The 19,088-nt window shown below is 58.0% G+C and overlaps 1 protein-coding gene across 2 annotated transcripts in view; it reads left to right on the forward strand.

Annotated features, from left to right (window-relative positions):
* Positions 1-19,088, forward strand: part of ADGRD1 (adhesion G protein-coupled receptor D1) — a 122,311-nt gene that overhangs the window by 64,696 nt on the left and 38,527 nt on the right. For both annotated transcript variants that reach the window (XM_032846893.1, XM_032846892.1), the window contains one exon: positions 13,785-13,858. In XM_032846893.1, the coding sequence (XP_032702784.1) occupies positions 13,785-13,858 (74 nt within the window). The remainder of the gene's footprint in view (positions 1-13,784; positions 13,859-19,088) is intronic.

The following is a 19,088-nucleotide window of genomic DNA, read 5'->3' on the forward strand; positions in this document are numbered from 1 at the left end:
CCTGGGTGACCCTCGGGTCTCCAGAGCCTGGCCCTGTGGTGGACCCCATGGGTCACCTTCCTGCCTCACGGAACCCAAGCTCGAGAGCCGGGACATGACGCTGCCTCCGCAGGGAGCTCTATTGTGGCCACATGGGCTTCCCAGTGTTGTTGCTCATCTGACGGGGATCTGGGGACGGTGGTCAGTGGGACGTGGGCAGCTGGCGAGGAGGGCCGTCATCACCACCCACTTCCCCTCCTCCTTTCTCCTTTTCTTTCTCCTCCTAAACTGATATCGGTCCTTCAGAGAAGGGGACAGCGGTAAATAGTGATATCTTCAAGCCCACGTGTTTGGTGCACATTTTTAAATACACACGAAATCAAACGTGATAATTAAACAGAAAATGCTCCCATTTCTCTACCTGTGTGGACATAAAATCATCTTGCAGTCCTCGGTGGGCAGCCGGCCCATGACACAGGGTGCAAACCAACAGGTTTTGGGCTCAGACAGCTCTGGAAAAGCCCCAGCTGTAGCCCTGGACAAACTCTGAGATGTGGGGTGAAGCACGCACCCTCTGAGACTTGTCTGGGACACGGGGCTCGTGGCGGCAGCATGGGACCAGCCTCACGGGGCAGCGGGAGGGCCACGCACGAGGAACGCTGCAGTGAAGCTAAGAAGTCACATTCACTCTTGGAGCTGACCTTGCAACGTGGTGGCCCTTGTGTCACGTTCAGCCTGAGGATGCCCTGCACTGCAGTTCCGATGGTTTCGAAGCAGTCACCAATATTCAAAGTTGGGATTTTGACCCAAATGTCTTACTTTCTAGTTTCTGGGTGTGCCGGTCCTGTCGCGAGGCAGGATGGTGGAAGTGCAGAGGTGACCGCACCCCATGCTTCCTGCAAGGGTCTGTGGACCCAGGTGTCCTCCCCTGGGGACACCTGCTGGCGGCACGCTTCCCAGGAATGCCCGCCGATTGCTGGGGCGCAGGGTCTTCGCAGAGCACAGAAAACCAGAGTGCTGGCTGCCGGGGACACGAGGAGGCACCCGGAGGCAGCAGTCAGGACGCGGCCCTCCTTGCTGAAGAGAATGTCCAGGGCCAGACGCGCATCGGCCGCTGGCCGTGGGATGTGCCAACGGCACCTTTATTGCATCTCATTATCGAATCTCGAGCTACGTCATCCTGCCTGTTCGGGGGACAGGAATCCTCTCCAGACAGAAGTCAGCAATGGCAGGAGGGGCCTTCCCGTGTACTCTGGCTCCTCTGGGGCGCCGCGGCTGTGCCGTAAATGTACCTCTTGGGGTTTTGTGAAAGCCACAAATCCACGGGAGAGGTCTGCCTTCACACAAACCAGTGTCCTTGTCAGCGAGGAACGGTGGTGTCCCCAGGGGGCTGCTCTCCTCTGGACGTGAATACTCCCCAGGCTTGTCCCAGGGCCCTGGCCCTTTCCAGGATCTGGACCCTGTCTTCAAGCCCAGGACAGCGCTCCACTTGTCACCTTTGTGTCACACATCGGGGGTGGGGCAGCTGGGCCTCCACCAGAGCTTCTGAAGGGCGTGTCTGCTGACGCACCTCTGTTCAGACCCTTTAGCTCTGGATGAGGGAGAACAGGTGTCCCATCTGTCATGTGCCTCTGTCCTGCCCCTGACCTGGGCGCTCAAGGCTACGGCCACTATTTGCAGAAGGAGGGCTGCTGATGCAGGAGACAGCGGCCAAAACCCTTTCTGGAACCGTGGGCAGGGTGTGGACGGTGCGTGGCTGGGGCTGCATGTCAACCTTGAGCTCCCCTTCCCAGGGGGAGTGTTTCTTCTCAGCCTGGCCTGCAGGTGCCCAGAAGCACTGGCTTCCTGAGCACAGGAATCAGCCACTGTCCTTGGGGCTCGGAAGGGAGCCTCCATGTGTCTCTGTGGGCCTGGGGCCCAGATGTGCTGAGGGGTGTGCCCCGCCTGCCTGGGTTCACACCCTTGGCCTCTGGGAAGAGCTGGGAGCAGGAGGGGGCCCTTGGCAAGCAGGCCCTGGAGGGAGTTTCTGTGACCTGCGCTCCTCGGATTTGCAGGGCGGAGGGCTGAACTAGGCACCGTCCCAGCTGACGCTCAGATCAGTAATTTATTCCACGATGATAATAGGTTGTTGATCCAGTAACTTTTTATAGTTCACATAAAAGACTCTTGTTCTCTGAGAAAACAGACCTCATTTCTGGGCAGGACGGGATCGTTTTTAGATGTTGGCGTGGCCCTCCTCTACACTGTGGGACAAACCCGTGCTTGGGGCCTGGGAGCCTGACCCGGCCTGTCCTGTAGGGGCTGGCAGCAGGGCCTCTGCCTCTCCTGCCTAGGCCGCCAGAGGACCGGCCTTCTCCCGAGTCCCAGTGTCCTCTTGAGTGGTTCCCAGGGCTCCGAGATGCTGGGGGCGCCGGCTTCCTGACCAGCTTGGGGTCCTTGCTGATGCTGGGCTGGGCCGACGCTTTTCCACCTGCTGGCAAGAAAAGAAGCAGAATGAGGGGAGAGCAGGGGTGGGGGGAAGGAAGAGGCAGGGTGAGCACGGGGGTACTAACAAGTGAGCACAGACGGCGGCCGGCACTTTGCACGGGGCAGAGCACGGGCCCTAGTGCCAACCCTGTGTGCAAGTCCTGGCTCTGTCACGGGTCAGCTGTGTGGTCCCGGGCTGGGCCTTGAGGTCTCTGGTCTCAGCTTCCTGCTGCATACGGTGGGCCCGCTGTGCTGTCTGCAGGCCAGCACGAGGGCTATGCCGGCTGAGGGTGTGGAGCGGGTGCCGCGGTGCTGGGTGCGGCCGTTGGCCCTGGACAGGGAGAAGCTCGTGGGCCTGGCGGCACCAGGCACAGCCTGAGCTGTCTGCAGCCTCTCCCATCTGTGTTCGCCTCTCGCGGTGCTTGCACAGTCGTACCCCACGCCTGTCTGCCGCTGATGAACTTCTCTTCAACCCAGATGCTCTCTTCTCTAAGAAGCTCTGGCCAGATTCTGGGGATGGAATGCTCATGCTGCCGTCGTCCCACGTTTGTGCAAAGTGTCCATCTGTGCGTCACAACAGTCTCATGCACCAGGATCACCCGTCACGGGGTTGGGTACTTTCACAGCTGAGCCACGTGACGTCATCGTGAGCCACTTGCTGTGTGCTAAGTGGAGGCCTGGGGATGGGCAGCCGTGCTGGCTGTGGGGAGGGCGCCTGGACCTGCTCTGGGGACGTGTGTCATTGCGTGGGATGGCCTTGGCTCTCCTGGGGGCTAGTGGTGAGATAGAGAGCCCCTCAACGCGGAGGCGGAAGTAGGGCAGTGGGAGGTGTGGCGGGAAGAGGTCTGAACTGACACTCAGACGGCCTGGAAAAGTGGGACACTTGTCTGTGGCTTACAGATGTCACCCTGGGTGGTCAGGAAGTCGTCTCTCCTCTGCTTCGGCTCACTCCTGCCCCTGTGGTCTGGTCCCCGTGAAACTGGGCACAAAGACTTTATCGGCAAATGCTTGGAGCCTCTGCTGCACAGGGCGGCATTCGTGCAGGAGGTAGTGGACCCCGCATGTCCCAGCTGGGTGGCCTTCGCTGGTGGCCCACCGGTGGTCCACAACACAGCCTCGTCCTGTGCCTGAAGGAGGCTTCATGGCCTCCCCGATGTGGTTCTCGGAGGACACGCTGTCCCCCTACGTAGCTGGGAATTGCTTTCCTTGGTGGCTGGCATGTCCCAGAGCTGCTCACATGGAACGCAGCTAGCGGTTTGCCGCCCAGATTTCCAGAGCGGCAAACCGAGCCTGCTTCCACGTCCAGCACTGGGGCTCAGCCGGAAGGATGACAGTCCATTGCTCCTACCCGTTGGCACCTGTGTGAGGTGTAGGGCAAGGCAGCTATGCCCCTAAAAGCAAGAGCCCCTCGTTCCTGTGACTGATGCCAGGAGCAGCCAATGGCGCACACCGTGTCATTTTCTGCTCTTTGTCTGAAACAGAACTTGGGTGTTTGTGTTTAAGCAGTACATTTCCATCAGGAGACCTCCCTGTAAATGATTAGGAAATCCTAGCAATGACATACTTTCTGGAGCGCAGGTTCTTCAGGGCGGTGGTGGACACATTACAGCCGTTCCTGACCGGCACTCGTGGATTTAAAGGCAGGGAGGGCATCCTTCTGTCTGCGGCTGGACGGGGGATGGACTTCTGCCTGGGGAGGGGCTCAAGCCTGTGCCAGAGGACGGCTCCAACCTCTTCCGTCCTCTCCGCCCTAATCTATGTGGTCTGTGTTGCGGTCTCCTCCTCCCGACTCGTCTGGGTCTGCCTACACAGCAGCCCCCTTGATCAGACCAGGAAGGACAAGCTCTTAGGAGAGAAGGGCCCTCAGGAGGAGCGCTGAGGGGCCTCCTGCCCGTGCCACCAACTGGCTCTGAGCGTTGTCCCTGGAGCCCGCTCCCTGCGTCTGAGGGCACCGAGTCCCTGCCTAGGCCGCTGGCTCAGGGCCTAGGTGGGGTCCGATAGAGGAAGCCACGGAACAGGGCCACAGCTGCCCGAGGGTCCAGTCCTGGGCAGGGCCAGTGGCCCGAGGTGCTCCAGCTCTTGCCACCGGCTCTGGGAGGTCAGGGGTCACCGACTAAACATGGGTCACAGCAAATTCCCACTCTGTGTCTTCCTGTCTGCCCCTGAACCCGGCCCCAGTGTGTGCGCTGCAGCCAGCACACCTTCCGTTGGGAGCAAGAGCCCTATGGCTGCGGGCAGAGTTCTTGCCCTTGTTCACGGTCACCGTCACTGTCACTGGGGAGTCAAGGGATGGCTTCCGGGGCTCCTGGGGGTGAGGGTGAGGTGGCGTCACATTGCCGAGCCCATTTCCCTCCTGCAGCAGGGTCGGGCTGCTTGTCTCAAGACTAGTCAGGGGAAGAAACGCACAGACTAGCTTAGACCCAGCAGTGAGGGCGTGTCTCTGGACAGAAGGGCAGAGAAGGAACTATGGCAAGACAGCCCAGCGTGAGCGGTCGTGAGCAGCTGGAAGGCAGAGTGCCGGGACTCATGCTTATTTGGCGGCTCAGCGAGGCCGGCTCCGTAAAGGCGGGGGTGATGTCATGCACAGGATGGAGTCATGGGGACTCTGACACTGTGAGGGCCCCGCGAGATGCGACTGTGAGCCTCAGCAGCCAGACCTGCAGTGGCCCGGGGGATCGAGCGAGGCTGCCAGGCTTGGTCCCAGCACCAAGCCCTGGGGGCTTTCCTGGCCTGCTGCACCTGTGCTCAGGGCTGGTAGTCCTCATGTATACATGTAGCTGGGGCCCCCCAACCCCTGGATCGGCCCGGCCCATGCTGGTGCTCCGGGCATCTCCCCCAGTCGGGGCTGTCCCTGCCTCCTCTGAGCTCCTCCCGTGGGATCACGCCTGCCCCACCACGAGCAGAATGGGAGGCGCAGACGAGCACTGCGCATGCTGCTCCCTGTCTGTCCCTCGCCCTTTCCCTTCCGTGGGCTCACGGCTGCCTCTTCTTCCTCATACTGATGCCCCATGTGTTATAAACATGTTCTTTGTTTTTTCTCCGAACGCTTCTGTGTTCACGGCTGCTCACGGCTGCCAGCGCGCCCTGCCAGATCAGGAAGGTTTGTGTCGTTCGATAAAAGCTTCTCCCCAGAAGCTCACACACTGGTTTGGAAAGGCTCTGGCTTGCTTTTTGTGCCCCGAGAAGGACAGGCATTCATTTCTGAAGTTCCCGGGGCTGTGCTCGAATTCAGGACCTGTGGCTCTTGGACAGACAAACTGTGTTCTGCCCGCCTCGGTCAGGAGACCTCCCGCCTTCTGGGTTACCACCTGCTGGCTCCGCAGTGGCGTTTGGAGCCTCTGTTCTGTGCACTGAGGTCTCGCTGCCCAGCGTGCCCTGTCAGCCGATCGGTCACTTCCCTGGGGATGTTGATCAGTTCGCCGGTGTCCTGTCTGCTCGTTTCCTTCCACATTCCCGATGGCTCATTCGGGTGTGTTGCTTTGGAAGCCGCAGCCTTGCTCACTAGTGAGTCCAGTAATTCCTTTAACACCTGTTTACCTCAGATCTGGTTGAGAGTCAGGATTCCACCTTTGTGGAAAGTGCTGTCTTAACACGTGGAAAGATAACTTAAAGGGAGGACAGTATCTTGCTTATTCAAAAAGGATTTTTTTCCCGTGCATGTGTTTAAAGCTTAAGAAACTTTGGATTAGGCTGTTTTACTTATGAGCGTGTAAAATAGAGAAGCAAATGGGGAAATGGGTTGACAGAGCCCAAGGAGGGAGGGTTCCCTGAGCACCTGTGTCCTTGATGGTTCTAGAAGGCATGCATTGGGTTCTGCCTTCCTCCCTCCTCTGAGTAAGGCCATGCACCTTTCAGAGCAAACAGCATCATTTTTAATGTGGTTTATAGGGGAGTTCAAGATACCAAACACAACCCATTATGATTAGCAGCTACAGAGCCAGGTTGTAAAATAGATCCGAATTTTATAACCTTTCCAGCTCACACCGTCACCTGCAGAGCAGTCAAAGTATGGCACTCCCCAGCATGGCCCCCTGGGGCGCACCTATAATCGCAGTTTCCCGAGTGTCTGCAAATCCGGCAGCTAAAGCTTTATATTGTAATTTCTGCTCTGTACGTTGTGTAATGAAAACAATACATTTTCCTCCCAGTTGAGGAGGGCTGGTAGGCGTGGGAGCAGCACTGATCTGTTTCCGTCGCCAGTCCTTTGTTTCAGATGTATGTGAGAGGCCAAACCTCAGCTTACAACCCAGGAAGACTTCCTGGCTGTCGGAAAACACTCAGACATGCGGCACGGGAAACCGGAACCAACAAGGGGATTGATTTCAGGACAGCTGGGTGCTCCTTCCACCTATACAGAGACCGAGCTTGCGTAGCGGTTCTGGGGTGCAGGCCCCACGGTGCAGGGACCAGAGGCACTGCGGGGCTCCACCCCAAGAGGCCAGCCGACCATGGCTGAAGCCGTGGCTGAGGCGCTGATTCTTTTCTTTCTCATATCACAGTACAGATGACATTAAAATTAAGTTTGCAGAACATTTTTGAAAGATTCAAACCAGGTGTCCAGGGAGAAACAATTTATAACACAAATATTCCATGAGCAAGAGGCGTCTGGGAAGAAAAATATCACAGTAAGAGGGCTAGGAGCAAACGCTGATCGCTTTGATGTGGGTGGAGGGTGGACGCTGACACCGGGGGTGGGGGGGCTGCGGCTGGGCCCTCCGCAGAGTGAGGAATAAGGGCTTCCCTTGTTTCTGGCCCGGACCACACAGGGGACGCTGGGCTTCACGGTGAGAACAAAGAACCCGCCTCAGGATGCAAACGTGGGTGTGTGCAGAACCCTCGGGGCCCCTGGAGGTAGAAGGAAGCCCTGGGAAGGAGCGGGGTCCTGGGTGGACCGACTATGGGGCGTGGGACACTCTGTGTGGGCCACAGACCAGAGACAGGAGGTCCTGGGGAGCCAGGAAGGGTCGCATCGTCTCCATTGACAAGAGCACCGTCTGCTGACTGGGGCCCCTGCACCGGCCGGCGGAAGGATGGCATGAGCCGGCGCAGCCTCCGCCAGGTGGGGCCTGAACGCCGAAGCCCCGCTCAGTGGCCGTTCCCTTCCCTGTGTGCCTTTGGCTGGAACACCTGGCTCTGTTAGAGTTGATCCCATGTGGGTTTAACCCTTTTAAAGCCCTTCATTTCGGGACAGGGATAGAGCCACAGGAAGCTGCAAAGGCGCAGAAGGCAGTGCGTGTGCCGCACACGCAGTCTCCCCCACTGTTAGGGACGCTAGAACTTGGCGTGCGGCCGCAGAACCATTGCGCGAGTGTAGCCTGTCGGTGTGAGTCAGGTGTGGACTCCTAGGACTGCCACAGACACCGGGCTGCCCACTGGTGTTACCCCCAAAACCGTCTCTTGTTGCACGGTCCCACCCCCTCACCAGCGGTCCGGTTCCATCTCCTAATCCGTCCTTCTGAGAAAGGCATGAAGACAGTCGCACTGTGTGTCATCTTTCAAACCTGGCTTTTGTCATTCACACGCATGCCTGAGGCCCGTCCTGGTTGTTGCTGTGTCAGGTTGATGGGTTTTCGAGGCCAGGCAGTAGCCCCCCATGCCAGGGGCCCCAGTGTCCCCAACCACTCACCCCTCATGGGAGGTGTGGGTCGTCCCCAGGTGTTGGCTCACGCAAGGAAAGCTGCTGTGAACAGCCATGGGGGTGGTTTCTGGGGAAACCGCTGGCATTTCTCTGGGATGAACGCCTGGGAGAGTATCTGTAGGTTCACAGGGTAAGGATCCTTAATATTTTTTTTAAAGTTCCAGACTGTTTTCCGGAGGGCCTGTCCCACTGGCCTTTCCACCAGCGAGGTGTGAGCACCGCGGTATCTGTGTCATCTGTGTCTGGTACTGTCCCTGTCTTTATTTCCCTTGTTCTTGCTGCAGTCGATTCCCCGATGGCCAGCGGCACTGGCGTGTGTCCCGGGGCTCGTTTGCTCACCGCGTGTCCTCTCCAGGGAGATGTCTCCTCCTGGCCCTGGTCCGTCTTCTGACTGGGTTCTCTGTGTTGTGTTTTAGAGTTGAGTTGTGGGAATCCGTTCTAGACGTCACTCCCGGGTCAGACGTGTGCTTCGTACGTGTGCGCTGCTCGTCCGTAGCTTGTCTTCATGTCCTGCTCACACAGTGTTTCGCAGAGCTGGAGGTTTTCGCTTTTAGGAAGTCCAGTGCACTCTTTCTTGAAGTTTCATGGATTGTTTCTGGCGTCCTAGCCAAGTTTCTCCAGTGGGCTCCGGGTCTGCAGGGTTTCCCCTGTGCTCTCTTGTAAAGTCCTGTACTTTCTGTTTAATGCTTAATGAGGGACCCGTCTCCGGTCGATTCTGTCTGAGGCGTGGGGTTCAGGTGAGGTGTGTGTGGGTTTCTGCCCCCGCTTGGTCTGGTGCCGCGTGTGGGGACAAGTGTGCTTCCTTCCCGGAGCTGCTCTGCTCTGCTGCACACGTTCCCGCCCCCATGCGGGGTCTTCCTGGGTTCCCTGCTCTGGCCGTCCGGCTGCTGCCTCCCTGTCAGCCCCGTGGTATCTCGGGCTTCTGAGTGCACAGAAGGCACTTTCTTAAGCACTGAACCTGGTTCTTTAAGGAGCATGTTTTCTAATTGGAGGAAATCAAACCGAGAATCCCGAGTTTCCCAGAGGAAAGATGTTGCACCTTGTGTGAATCTGTCTGAATTCTGACCGGTCGGGATGTGTTTGCCAGCCTCGTGTCTTGGACTAAAAGGGGGAGGGCGGAGAGGGCTGAGACCGGGGTCTTGGGGCCGCCCTTCCCTGTAGGGCCTTCTGGGGACCCCTGGTGTCCCTGTGGTTAACCAGAGGGGCCAGGGCTGGAGGAGGGAAATGCTGGCACTCCGGGCCGGGAAGGAGCCTCAACCCCATCTGCGGGACTGGGACCGAATGTGTGTGGCAGCGCTGGGAGCAGCGGCAAACACGCACCGTGTCTGTGACTCCACGCCACTCAACACAAGCACAGTTTCTTTTCTAAAAAGCAAGAATCTCTGCCGCTCACTCACATGAAATGGGGATGAAACGCCCCCAAGTCCCACGCAGACAAGAGCGAGCTCACAGCCGCCCTCACGCCCACGTTCCCGCCTCCTTACGGCTCCTCGGGTTTGCTCTGTGTTGCTCGCGGGGTCCCGTCCGGCTCTGTTGGTGCTTTGTCCACCGAGAACTTCAGGACTTGGGGTCACCTGGGCCCCGGGGGAGGACTTGAAAATGTTTTCGGTTGCATGCTGCAGCAGGCGGTTCTGATGGCAGCCCCTGTGTGACGTCCCAGCGGTGTCCTCTCCCGCGGGGCTGACCCAGGAGCTGCCAGGGGAGGGTCCCGAGTCCTCAGGACAGAGGATGTGGGAAGGACACTGTTGGGGAATGCCGCTCCCTCCTGAGGGTCCCAGAATCCCACAGGGACAGAGGAAGGACGGGCAAGCTCGTTTTCAGAGATGTGCGGGCCCCGTGTTCCCCGGGCTCCTGGTCCCCAGGGCTCCGTGGCATCTCTGACCCTGGTCCCAGATGGCCCTGGCACATGCTGACCTCCTGCTGTGCTCAGCTGCAGGTGCACGGAAGAGGCAGGTTGGGGGGGTTGGGCTGTCACCTGAAGATAAAAACGAGCTCATGCTGGCATCGCATGGGCGCCTACATCATATGGTCAGGATGTGTCCCTTGACAGGACAGACCAGAGTCCAGCACGTCCAGCTCAAAGGGACCTCATGTGACTGGAAGGTCAGGGTAGGAGGGCGTTCCGGCAGCATTTGGACAGGGGAGGCGGGGGGAGGGCCTGGGTCAGGGCCTTCGGGGTGTCCTCAGATGACCTGACTGACACGTTGAACAAGGGCGCCTGTGGTCCCCACGCAGCCTGGGGTGAACGGTGAGTGCAGCACGCGGGTGTGTCCTCAGTTTCCCCGTGCTGCCCACTTTGCTGGGCCCCGCATGGGACAGTGAGCCCCTGCTCCATTGAGTCACAAACCTCCCCCGTCTGACCTTTTGCCCTCCACCCTCTTTCTGGAGGTGATTCCTCCGCTGTCTCCTCCATGGGGCCCCGCCCCAGCTGCCAGGGCCCGTGTGAGCATCTGTCAGGAGGGGATCTGCCCGCCTGCTGAGCTCACCAAGATAAGACACATTCGCACATACCGGGATTCAGAGGCTGATTGAAGGGGTTCCTCATCAGTCTCCCAACATGACTTCCGTTTTTCTTGCTTTCCTCCACGGTGGGATATCTCGGCCGTTTAGAGCCCTGGCCCCTGGCCTGTGGTGAGATGAGCTGGGTTGGGGCAAGGGGGGCAGGCCCACGTCCCAGAGCCCCTGCCTCCTGCACCGGGTGTGGGGCCCCTGAGTCCTTCCAGTGCTCTGCTGAGGGTCAGAATTGAGAATCATAGAGGCTTCTGTGTGTTTGCTTGGGAGTAGGGACAGGCAAGTTCTCCCCACCGTGTTTGTAGGAAAAACCGTATACCTGGATGAAAAGCAAACAGATTTCCAAGCAAAGAACATTTGCAGGTTGTTATCTGATGGATTTTTCTCCTCTCCTGAGAAGCAGATGCCTTTCTGTACCTTGATTACGAACAGCAGACAGTAAATACTTGGTTAGTCCCACTGACGTCTCCCCAGCGTTTGGGTTGTCTGAAGAAGTCTCCGACCCCACAGGAGGTGCTCCAGGGCCGTGACACCTAAGGGAGGTGTGCTGGGGCAGACAGGAGGCTGGAAGCAGGAAAAGCTCTCTGCTGAAGACCCTCTCTCTGTCGACCTCTTGGGCACAGGAGGGTCAGATGACGGCTCTGCCCTGCGCCCCTTGGGTCAGGGCACAGGAGGGGGTCAGATGACGGCTCTGCCCTGCGCCCCATTTCCTGGTCCCTGCGCTTACAAGGCCGTTGGGCGTCGACGCCTCCCACATTTCTCCGGGAAATCAGGCCATGACTTGATGACTCACCTTCCTCTTTCTGGCTGCACCACTCCCATATGTTCACAACTCAAGCTCCTGGGAACATTCTAGGCCTCCTTTCTTGGAGACGTGCTGAGGGCCTCTGTTCCAGTTGGATTGCGCATCCAGACATGAGGAGGCGGTCTGCTGTTTCCGCGTCGGGAGGAGCCCCGGCTGCCAGGCCAGGAGGTTCCCGACTCGGGGTGTGACCTTGGCTCCAGACCCCGGGAGCGCCGCCTGCACCTCCGCCCTTCCGACCACACACGTGCTGGGCTCGCTGCAGTCGGGGCTGATTTTTAAATCCCCATGAATGTGGATCTGGAGTCAGAGGGGGCCCGGGAGAGTCCTCAGTGGCAAGAAGGGGGGGCAAGCCGGCTACACACTGCGGTCAGTGGGGGTGGGCATCACTCTTTCCTCCGGGCCTCAGTGCCTCGGTCCTCCGTGAGCCCGGCTTCAGGCTCCCTCCTGTCCTGGCTGGTGTCCACCTGCCTTTCTGTCGCATGGGAACACACAGGTATGCCTGTCCATGCACAGTGACCCCTGATGTTGTCCTGGGGGCAGGCCCAGGGCCACTTGGGCCAAGGGCACCTAGGCGATTCCAGGTGGGGGCGAGCACCTGGTCCTTATCTGTACTTTGGATTTGGTGGGTGTGTGTGTCGTGGTTCCTTGGCTGACAACATCCTGTGTCCCCAAGTGGCTGCAGGAGTAGTCTCTGTGTCTGAGCGTGATGCTCACAGTGGCTGGGACATGGGATGGGGAGGGGCAGGTGGCTCTCAAATTCAAGGGCTTGTGAAAACCTAAACTGCTGTCCCTGCCCCCAGCCCTGGTTTCTGCCCTTGGAGGGGCAAAAGGATAGGCCATGCCAGGCTCCTGGCTGAGGCACTTGGAGAACCACACTCTGTGGTGTCCTGTGTCAGGCTCCTTGGACAGAGTCTGGGAATGGAGTAAGGATGCAAAGAGGCTTCCATGGATCTCTGGAGTCTGGGGTTGTGCTGTGTGGTCCCTCCAGCTTCTTTTAGGGTTTGAGGCTCAGCTGAACCTGTCTCCCTGAGCACCAGTTCCTGTGCCCTGATGTGGCATGTGCACAGAGAGAGGACGGCCTGTTGGTTTCTGACGCACCTTCTCCTGCGGCCTCGCTCAGTGGGCCGTGCTGCTGCTGGACGTCCTCTCACGTGCCCTCGGAAATCAGGGACTATGCCTGCCAGCCTGTAAGGTGGCATTTCCACTGTGACTCATGCAGCGAGTACTTCCATGTGCTCTGTGTTTTGCCAAGATATCAGGAAGACACGGCATTGATGTCACGGTGTTGTGCACTCGGGGACTACCAGCCGTGGTCCTAGCGTGAAGCAGAGGACGGAGTTTGTGGTGGGCGCAGGGGCTGCTGCCGGCGTGTATGGGTCCCAGGAAAGAGAAGCTGGTACGTCTGGAGCTGAGGTGGCGGGAACCGTCCCGTTGCTTCCCTGTCCTGCAGAAGGCTGACTCCCACGGTGGCCCGTGCAGCCCCACCGTGGAGCTGGGTGGGGTCTTAGGAGCAGATGAGACGGTGGGAATGGTGGGCAGCCACGGAAGAGGTCCTGACTTCATGACTGTGCGTCTGTGGGACACGGAGTGTCCAGGAGCAGCCCCGGCTTCCCGAGTTTCCTGCTATAGTCCCTGGCAGACCCCCTGTGACTTGCTTCGGGCAGAGCAGCTGTGGCGGCGGGCCTGAGCTGGCATCCTGGAGAAGTCCAGGGCCTGGAGTTTTCTCTCTTTGGGGAGAACAAGAGTCCTAGGAACAAGGTCATGGGTTGATCTGGTCGCTTGATCATTCCTTTGTCCTCTCACTCAACCAGGCTGTAGTGAGCACCTGCTGTGTGCCTTCTCTGGCCAGGCACTAGCGGCATAGCAGTGCCCAGTGCCCAGTGCCCAGGATGGACAAGGGTTCATTGTGCATGCTTTCCAGGGGGGAAGAGAGCAAGCGAACGAATATGTGAATTCATGTCCTCTTGCCTGGTAAGCAAGGCTGGAAAGAGAATAGACAAGAGGAAGGGGTGGGCTGCTCGGGCTGGTGCTGTTTGAGTGGGCAGGAAGGTCCCACTGGGACTAACATGTAGCATAGACCCACAGGAAATGGGGGGGCGGGCATGTGTTGTCTTGGGGGAAGAGCAGTCTTAAGGGAGGACACAGCAAGTGCAAAGGCCCTGAGACAGAAGCCCTGGCTTCCAGGCTGGAGTGGGCGAAGGAGAGGGGACTGTGAGGTGGGCTGGATGCCATGGCTCTCGGACCACGACAGAGCTGAGATAGAGTCCGTGGCCTCTTGAGACACCACCCCGAGGTCCCAGGGGCTGCGGGTGGGCTGCTGAGCTCAGTGTTGGGAGCCTGGCTTCTCCAGCGGCCTCACGAAGCATTTCCGCCCTTTCGTTTCAGTCCCACAGTCAGCGCAGCAAGGCCACCAACAGCAGCAACTGGGTGTTCCTGTACTGCGCCTTCCTGGACTTCAGGTACTGCCGGCGGGCGACCCCAGGGCGGGGATGGGGGGAGGGGAGCAGGGGCGGTGGGTGCGCGGTGCCTGGTTGGGATACGATCCGGTCACCCCTCTGGAGACAACGCGGTTGCATTGTCCCTAGCGCCCAGCAAATCCCGGGACCCAGGTGAGGGCTGGAGGGGGTGCTGGGTCACGTTTTCTCTGAAGGCCGTGTTAGCACCTAGCAGGACTCAGCCTCTAAAGCTGGGGGCACGCTTCAGAACACTCACCTGGTCCGCCAAAAGCCTGGAGAGCTGGGCCCTGGTTGTGCTGGGGGTTGGGTGTCACACTGGGGAGGTAGCCGGGAGGGGCTGGCTGAGCTGCTCTTTCCTGGTGGGCCCGCGGGCCTCTCAGGATTTCACGGCCCCGATGGCCAGTGGCCACCCTGGGGTGCACTGACGTCAGTCCCGCTGAAGCTCTGGGAGCACGGGCACAGACCAGGACGTCCTTCTCCGCACCTCCACGAGGAATTTGGAATCCACTGTCCCCCTCTGTGCTGGACACCCATTCCTGCTCATCTCCACAGGCACCCCACCCATTATCAGGGGGCCTTCTCCTGATGGAGTTCTAATGGTGATGCTGCTATGAGCGGGGTCCCCCATGAATGGCTCCCATGGTCAGACCAGAGATAGAAAGCAGAACCTCCCTCCCCCTTCTGCCTGGGGCCACAGAGCTGCTGTAGGAGAGCATGAGAGAGAATCAGGAGCAGGCGGGGCTGGGGGTCAGGGCTCTTCTCAGCGGCTCTGCGGGTCAGAGAAGACCCCTCCTCCCCACTCTCAGTGACCAGGAGATCAGACTGAGGTTCTGAGCTGGTGCGACCGTGCGCTTGATCCCCATCTCTGCTCCACGCACAGCCAGGAAGTGCAGCCCAGCCCCCCTAGTGCCCAGCAAATCCCACTTCTTTCTGGTCCGGGAGCGCCTTCCTCTGGCTGTGCCCTTAAGTGCACACGTCCCACCGCCTGCGGAGCGCATGGCCAGCGCTCTTATTGTAGTGGTTTTGCCGTGGCTGAGCTGGGCCGCTGCAGCCCGTCATATCTTTGCAAATTATGAAAATGAAGAGACACGTCCGTCTAGAAATGGTCATCCTAATTTGGGGGCATTGACCGCAGGGAAATATTTTATGGATAGAGCGGGGCAGACAGAGTGTGGTAGCAACAGAATGCGCCGCCGGCGCTTATTTTTGAAGACATTTTCAGAGCAGAGAGAAGGACAGAGAATACTCGGAAAACCACTTGCCCGTTGCCGCAAATCTGTCATGATCAGCGCGTTTATATTTTCAAGAATAAGACAACGAAAATATCACAGATGATTCAAAGAACACTCTGTCCCCTCCTGTTCTCTGCCCCCAGCCCCCAGGGCTACCACCACCCAGCGTGCAGCATGAGGACGCTTATGTCCCCGTCCCCAGGGCGTCTTTATTAGCAGGTAGCGCCCACCGGAGATGGGCACACTGGTCCCGTGCTCTAGGGGTTTGGACAGACGAGCCCAGCAGTGTCAGCCCCGCAGTCAGGATGCAGGCCAGTGCCTGACCCCACCAGATCCCGGGGCCCACTCCCCACCACTCCTCGGACTCCAGCTCTTGTGGCCACAGACGTGTCTTCCACCCACACGGTTCCACGTCTGCAAGCGTGCTGCGTGGACGGAGCCACCGTGTGCGTTGTGTCTGACTGCCGTCACTGAGCGTGACACCCCTGCGTTGTCGCCTGTGCTAACGGCTCCCTGCTACCGTTCACTGCCGGGTGGCGTTCTGCGGAGCCCCCTCTGGTCCAGGGACGCATCTGGGTGGCACTGAGAGGGGCTGAGTGTGCACCGGCTCTGCAGTCCCCGAGAGCCCACTTGCTCGAGGTGATCTGAGCGTCACTCGCTGCAGGCGGTGACCGCCACATCTGTGTTCACGGAGAACGCTGGTCTACAGTTTTCTTGTCTTGTCACATCTTTAGTTTTTGTACCAGGGCAGCCGTCCCCTTGTGGAAGGTGTGGGTCGGGCGGTTTCTGCAGAACGCGTCTGTTTCTTCCCCACGCGTTCGTTCGGACTTACCAGTGAGGCCACCTGAGCCTGTTTTTGTCATTGGCCGGCCTCTGGCCACCACGGAATGTCTTTGGTTGCCACAGAACTACTCAGGCCATCTACTTCTTTGTGAGTTTGGACAGTTGGGTTTTCAGAGAATTTGTCCGCAGTGTGGTTAAAGCGTGAGCACCATGGTGGCCCTACGCCCATGGTCCTGTGGGGGGCCTGTGTGCACGCCCCTTCCACGTTGGGTGTCTGCCAGCTGCGTCCCTCTCTCCCTCCGCGGTCCCTCGTAATGGACATTTGTCAGCCTCACTGTCTTTCTCAAAGAGACGGCTTCTGGCTTTGTTGGTTTTTCTCCCCAGCATTTCTGTTCTTGAGCGCTTGGTTTAGTCTCTCTGTCCCTCAGTTACTCTCATCTGCTTATCAGGGGCGCTGTTTGCTGAGGGCGCGGGCTGCAGTTGCGGAGGCCCTGACGGTTTCTTTTCTTTTCTTTTTTTTAAGATTTTATTTATTTATTTATTTGACAGACAGATCACAAGTAGGCAAAGAGGCAGGCGGGGGGTGGGGGGAAGCAGGCTGCCCGCTGAGCAGAGAGCCTGATGCGGGGCTCGATCCCAGAACCCTGAGATCATGACCTGAGCTGAAGGCAGAGGCTTTAACCCACTGAGCCACCCAGGCGCCCCCCCCTCTTACGGTTTTTTTTTTTTTAATTTTTTATTTATTTATTCGACAGACAGAGATCACAAGTAGGCAGAGAGGCAGGCAGGGGGAGAGGAGGAAGCAGGCTCTCCGCTGAGCAGAGAGCCCAATGCGGGGCTCAATCCCAGGACCCTGAGATCATGACCTGAGCCGAAGGCTGAGGCTTTAACCCACTGAGCCACCCAGGTGCCCCCCCTCCCAATGGTTTCTGATGCAGGCATTTTGGGCTGCGCGTCTCCTGCGGATGCTGACTGGGCCGAGTCCTGCAGTGTCAGCACGGGGCCTTCATTTTCATGAAATGTTCTCTAGCCTTTTTCATAGCTTCCTCTTCAAGCCGTGTGCTGCTTTGAAATGCATCATTTAGTCTGACTGCTCGGGGATTTTCCAGAGATCTCTCCGCTCCTGATTGGTGATCGATTTCTGTTGACAAGAAGACAGGAAGGAAAACATTCAATTTTTAAAAAAATTCAGTCCTTTTAAGTTTCTAAGATCCTGTGTGATGATCCAGCTTGTGTTGAGTCCTGGTGAACGCCCTGCTTCCTCCAAGACTGTAGCTCCTGGCGGGGTCTGATACATCCGGCGAGGTCACGTTGATAGTGCTCGTCGGGCTTTCTGTGACTTTATGACCTTTTGGCCTGCTGGTCCCACTGGTTCACGGGAGAGGATGGCGACGTCTCCGTGTCGTGAGGAACTGTTTCTCCTTTGAGATTTCTCCAGGTTTGGGTGTGTTTTTAGTAGCCTTTCTAGTTAGGATCATTCTGTGTTTTTGGAAACTGACCCTTATTGCTCTGTGTCCCTCTCCTGGGGGGAATATTGGTTGTTCTGAGTCCCACCTGGCCTACCTTTGACAACAGCCCTTCTGGCTCCCTTACTCCGTGCTTGGGTGCTGTGTCTGTCCCCACCTTACATTTCAACCTCTTTATTTATCACCTCTGTGCTTAAAGAGAGTCTCTTCTAGGTTACTTGTGGTGGCATCTTGCTTTTTGATCCCTTTGGAGCATTTCTGTTCTTGACCGGTGGGTTTTGACAATTGGCATTTAATGTGCTCACAGATGTGTTTGGACGGAAACCTGCCGTCTTACTGCCTGTTTTCAAATTTCCTCATCTCTTCCTTGTCTCCTGTGTTCTCTTTTCTTATGTCACTTGGAATCAGGACATATGTCACAACGCTGCTTTTTCACTGCGACTGACCTCTAAGCTGCCCTGTGATCTTCTGTAGCGGCTGTCCCAGGGCTCCCTGTATATGTGTCTTTGGTTCCTTGCATCTGCCTCCAGTGATAGGACACCACTCCTCACGCGGTCTGCAACATCACAGCAGCGTCGGGCCCTGTCCCACTCTGGCCGCTCCCTGGACCATGCAGACGCCGGAAGCCCACGATGCCTTGCTAGAATTTTTGCTTCGATCAGTTGCCTGTTAGAGACACTGAGAATAAGACAACAGTTGCCCGCTTTCCTTCACTCTCGTCCATTTCCAGCTGCTCTGTCTGTAGATTGAAATTTCTGTCCAGCATATTCCTTGAACCTCAGCGCAAGTTTGCTGCCAGTTTCTGTTTGTCTCAGAAAATGTTCTTTATTTTCTCAAAGATGTTCTCACTACACTGAGAATGCTGGCTCACTTTAGACTTTAGGAAGTGGTACAGGGAATACACCGGCGCATTACTCTTCTAGAAAGTACGAGCAAGTGTCCCATGGACCGTCTTCCCTTCCTGACCCCTCTTCACGCCCTTCTGGAGGCCGCAGCACGGACGGCTTGAGGTGTTTTTTCAATAACTTCAGTGTGAGTTATAATTAGTTCAACAAAAATCCGTGGTCTTGTTCAGATCCGTGCTTCTCGTCCCATCCCACCACACTCAGTGCTGTACTCGGCCCACACGGCCTCAGCTGCTGTGTCGGGTTTGATCATGTTTATCCCACACTTTAGTCTCGTGTGCAAGCGAGCAGCTTCTGCTCGGACGCTGACTTCTAGGTCACAGGGTCGTGCGTGTCTTACGTTCTCCAGTGTTGCCTGGCCTGGCTCCGGTGGCAGGCCTTCAGGGACAGGCTCACCCCAGGGAAATGGGTCCTTACCCCACAGGAGGCGGAGCCACCTTGGGCCTAGCTGCCAAGGCGAATGCGTGTGTCATCGCACCTTTGTGGTTCCATCTGGGAAGATGTGACCTTCCTGGTTTTTAATTCCTAATTGCTTTGTGTGTACGGAGAGATGTGTCTTTCATCCCTGTGACCAGGCCCGTGTGGTCCAGCGCCCTCTGGGTTCAGGTGGGCCTCCAGTGGAAGGAAGTGTGGTGTCTGCGTTGGGGAGACAGACAGAGGAGCTGCATGGAGTACGGCAGCCAGTGTGGCTGACTGTCCCTTCCCTGCTCCCCCCTCGGCTTCCACAGCAGCCAGGCCTCAACCAGAACGCAGTCACACCTCGTCATCCTCGTTGCAGGGACACTCCCGCCTCGGGGGTGGAAACGAGTGCCACCAGTGCGTGCTCCCCCACGGGACACCGGCACCC

The sequence above is a fragment of the Lontra canadensis genome, unplaced genomic scaffold, assembly GCF_010015895.1.
Source record: "Lontra canadensis isolate GAN:19392208 unplaced genomic scaffold, GSC_riverotter_1.0 scaffold182, whole genome shotgun sequence".
Taxonomy (NCBI): domain Eukaryota; kingdom Metazoa; phylum Chordata; class Mammalia; order Carnivora; family Mustelidae; genus Lontra; species Lontra canadensis.